Source organism: Otolemur garnettii, unplaced genomic scaffold (genome assembly GCF_000181295.1).
Source record: "Otolemur garnettii isolate 467f Iridium unplaced genomic scaffold, OtoGar3 scaffold00031, whole genome shotgun sequence".
In the NCBI taxonomy this organism is placed as follows: domain Eukaryota; kingdom Metazoa; phylum Chordata; class Mammalia; order Primates; family Galagidae; genus Otolemur; species Otolemur garnettii.
The window spans coordinates 2,633,372-2,637,937 of NW_003852426.1; the positions used below are offsets into that span (position 1 = coordinate 2,633,372).

General features: G+C 44.5%; 1 protein-coding gene across 1 annotated transcript in view; it reads left to right on the plus strand.

Moving 5' to 3' along the window:
- Positions 1-4,566, plus strand: part of MSH5 (mutS homolog 5) — a 24,802-nt gene that overhangs the window by 7,567 nt on the left and 12,669 nt on the right. The window contains exons 4-5 of the mRNA XM_023512912.1: positions 3,145-3,283; positions 3,415-3,477. Of these exons, the coding sequence (XP_023368680.1) occupies positions 3,236-3,283; positions 3,415-3,477 (111 nt within the window). The 5' untranslated portion in view covers positions 3,145-3,235. The remainder of the gene's footprint in view (positions 1-3,144; positions 3,284-3,414; positions 3,478-4,566) is intronic.

Genomic DNA, 4,566 nt, shown 5'->3' on the forward strand with positions numbered 1-4,566 from the left:
GTGGCTGGCGCCTTAGCCGGTTGAGCTATAGGCGCCGAGCCAACCTCCCACTCTTGAGCTAAAGCAGTTTTCTTGCCTCAGCCTCTCAGGTAGCTAGGACTACATGTGCCCACCACAACTCCTGGCTGTTTTTAGAGACGGGGTCTCTGGCTCAGGCTGGTCTCCAACCTGTGAGCTCAGGCAATCCACCTGCCTCAGCCTCCCAGAGTGCTAGGATTACGGGTGTTAGCCATCTCGCCTGGTCTTTTTTTTTTTTTTTTGAGACAGGAGCCTCAAGCTGTCCCCCTGGGCAGAGTGCTGTGGCATCACAGCTCACAGCAACCTCCAACTCCTGGGCTCAAGCGAGTCTCCTATCTCGGCCTCCTGAGTAGCTGGGACCACAGGTGCCCACCACAGCGCCCGGCTATTTTTTGGTTGCAGCCGTCATTGTTGTTTGGTGGGCCCGGGCTGGATTCGAACCTGCCACCTTGGGTGTACATGGCTGGTGCCTTAGCCACTTGAGCCACAGGTGCCAAGCCCACCTTGCCTGGTCTTGAGTCTCAAATTCTTTGTAGCCATAGGAGGTAGGACTATCCAGAATTAGACAAACATAGATGAGACATGATTATTATATTCTAATTTATTTAATGTTTTTGTTTGTTTGTTTGGAGACAGAGTCTCATTATGTTGCTCTCAGTAGAGTGCTGTGGTGTCACAGCTCTCAGCAACCTCAAACTCTTGGGCTTAAGCCAACGGTTCTCAACCTGTGGGTTGCAACCCTTTTGTAACAATGAAAATAAATTGCAGTATTAGGAAAGTTGAGAACCACTGGCTTAAGTGATTCTCTTGCCTCATCATTCCAAGTAGCTGGGACTACAGGTGCCCACCACAATGCCCAGCTATTTTGTTGTTGTTTTTGTGTTGTTTAGCAGGCCAAGTTCAGACCTGACAGCCCTGGTGCATGTGGCTAGCACCCTAACCACTGAGCTATGGGTGCAGAGCCTGCTAATTTATTTTAATTTATTAAGAAATACCTCTAACACAGTAAAAGAGTTTTTTTTTTTTTTTGAGACAGTCTCCTTATGTTGCCCTGGGTAGAGTGCTGTGGCATTATAGCTCACAGCAACCTCAAACTCTTGGGCTTAAGTGATCTCTTGCCTTAGCCTCCCAAGTAGCTAGGACCACAGGCACCCCGCCACAGTGCCCTGCTTTTTTTTTTTTTTTCGTTGTAGTTGTCATTGTTGTTTGGCAGGCCTGGGCTGAATTTGAACCCGCCAGCTCTGGTGTATGCAGCTGGCGCCCTAGTCGCTGAGCTATAGGTGTCTAGCCTACACTAAAAGATATTAATGGTCAGGCGTGGTGGCTCATGCCTATAATCCTAGCACTCTGAGATGCCAAGGCTGATAGATTGCTTGAGCTCAGGAGTTCAAGATCAGCCTGACCCAGAATGAGACCCCAGTCTCTAAAAATAGAAGAATTAGGGTGGTGCCTATGGCTCAAAGGAGTAAGGTGCTGGCTCCATATGCTGGAGGTGGTGGGTTCAAACCCAGCCCCAGCCAAAAATAAAAATAGAAGAATTAGCTGGGCATGGTGGCACACACCTGCAGTCCAAGCTACCCAGGAGGCTGTGGCAAAGAGGATAGCTTAAGCCCAGGAGTTTGAGGTTCCTGTGAGCTAAGTAAGATACCAGGGCACTCTATCCTGAGGCAACATAAGTGAGACTTTGTCTAAAAAAAAAAAAGAGAGATTAATAATAACATATAAATCCTGTATATCCACTGGCCAACTTAAGAATAAGATATTGTTTTTTTTTTTTTTGAGACAGGAGCCTCAAGCTGTTCCCCTAGGTAGAGTGTCGTGGCATCTCAGCTCACAGCAACCTCCAACTCTTGGGCTTAAGAGGTTCTCTTGCCTCAGCCTCCCAAGTAGCTGGGACCACAGGCGCCCGCCACAACGCCCGGCTTTTTGGTTGCAGCCATCATTGTTGTTTGGTGGGCCCGGGCTGGATTCAAATCCGCCACCTTGGGTGTATGTGGCTGGTGCCTTAGCCACTTGAGCCACAGGTGCCTAGCCAAGAATAAGATATTGTTGAAGCCCCTTAATGTCCCCCCGCAATTCTTTTTTCTCTGCAGGATGACCATTGTGAATTAAAGGCTTGGCTTAGTGCCTGTAGCTTACTGGTTAGGGCGTCAACCACATACACTGGGGCTGGCAGGTTTGAACCTGGCCCAGGCCTGCTACAACAACGACAACAACAACAACAACAAAAAAATAGCCAGGCCTTGTGGCAGGCGCCTGTGGTTCCAGCTACTTGAGAGGCTGAGGCAAGAGAACCTCTTAAGCCCAAGAGTTGGAGGTTGCAATGAGCTGTGACGCCATAGCAATCTACTAAGGGCAATATAGTGCGACTCTTGTCTCAAAAAAAAAAAAAATGAATTAAAGGCTTATCATTCCACATAGGGCAGTTACATACTTTCATAGAAAGAGTACAAAAAGACAAATCCTTGTGCTATTTCCCAGGGACACTTTCAAAGCTAAATACAGACATACAAATGCATACTGACTCACCCTGTCCTACTCAGCCAGAGAGCTGCAGTGCTGGCATACAAATACTTTAACACACTGCTCTCCCGCTAAAATATTGACAAGTTCCATCACATACCCACATGGAATGACACATCGTCTAATCTCTCAAAACCATGACGTACAGGAGGGGGTTTGGAGGGATCACTTCTGAGGTTTATCTTATAGGGGTACAGGTGAATCTTTCTCAGAGTAGAATGTGAACGTTTTAAAGCAATAACTGAGAAAATGACATAAAGGCTGTGTTGACCAGTTTGATGGAAGTATTTCAGATTGCATGTGAAAACCCCACACTGTACCCCAGAAGTGCATTAATGTACATAGTTACCATTCAATAAAAACAAAACAAAACATGACGTACACACACAATCATGCTCTAAAATCCAGAGATTTTCAGTAGATACACATAAACACACCCACACAGATAGGACACTGCCTCATCAGTATATTCTGATATCATGTTATGGATGCATATTGCCACAATCCCTAGGGACCTGCAAACACATTTTGGCAAATTGAGATCAAGACCATGATGAGAACAGACGTAATTTGTAGTCCCTCTACCTCAACTCTCACTTCCAGGCTATGGTTCACACGTCCAACGCAGGACCTAGGGGAACTCAATTCCCGTCTGGATGTCATTCAGTTTTTTCTGCTGCCTCAGAATTTGGACATGGCTCAGATGTTGCATCGGCTGCTTGGTCATATCAAGAATGTGCCTGTAAGCCCAGGGTGGGGAGCAAGGAGGTAGGGGAGGAGGTTGAGGGGCCCATATTGGGCATTGAACTGGGTTTCTGAGTGGCATTACAGTGGAGGAGGGAAAACAGTGGCTGTCACCTTGTCTGACTGTAGCTGATTCTGAAACGCATGAAGTTGTCCCACACCAAGGTCAGTGACTGGCAGGTTCTCTACAAGGTAAGGCCACCCTTCTTGGATTCCAGAAGTCTAAAGCCTGTCAGCCTGTGTTCCAGACCCTCTGAGCTCTGGACACTTTGTTTAACTTTATTCCTATCACTTTCTAAAAACTTTGTATTGTAGAAACTGTCAAAAACATTTAGAGAGAATAATATAGTCAGTCCCCATGCATCTTCAATATTTTGACTCATACCAATCTTGTTTCTTCTATATCTCCTCCTTCTTTCCCCTTCTTAGATTATTATGAGGGGTGGCACCTGTGGCTCAAAGAGTAGGGTGCCGGTCCCATATACCAGAGGTGGCGGGTTCAAACCCAGCCCCGGCCAAATAAATAAATATTAAAAAAAAAAAAAGATTATTTTGAAATGAAATTCAAGTCATTCTATTATTTCATCCACAAATATTTCAGTACGGTTCCTCAAAGAAATCATTTTTTAGAATAATAACAATACCATTATCTTACCTAAAAATATGATTTTTTAATATCATCAAATACCTGATACTTAAATTTCTAATCATCTCTTACATGGTTTCTTCATCACAGTTCCTTTAATTAGGATCCATATACAATCAACATCCAGCAATGAATGGGATGATAGTTCTTTAGTCTTCTTTAATCTGGGGGTTCCTTCTTTATCTCACCTCCCTCATTCTCTCCTTTTTTCTTCCCCTTGCAAGTTATTTGTCAAAGAAACTGGTTTATTATTTGTCCTATATTGTTTCCCTTAGCCTGGATTTTGCTGTTTACATTACCCAGGTGTTTTTGACCTATTTCTCTCTCTTCTGTAACTTCTGTTAATTAGTAGATATAGAAGCATGACTAGGTTCAAGTTTTCTTCAATATTGTTTCATAATAAAGGAAAATAATGTCTGATATGTCTATCCCTCTTTCTGTGATGTTAGCAGCTTTTGATGTTTAATACCTAAATCTATTCTTTGGGGACTGTAAAGTAGTGTTATTTGAAATCTGTCATTCCCTCTTCATTCAGTAGCCAGAAATTTCTGAAAAAATAAACTTCCTGGCTCGGCGCCTATAGCTCAACCGGCTAAGGCGCCAGCCACGTACACCTAAGGTGGCGGGTTCGAATC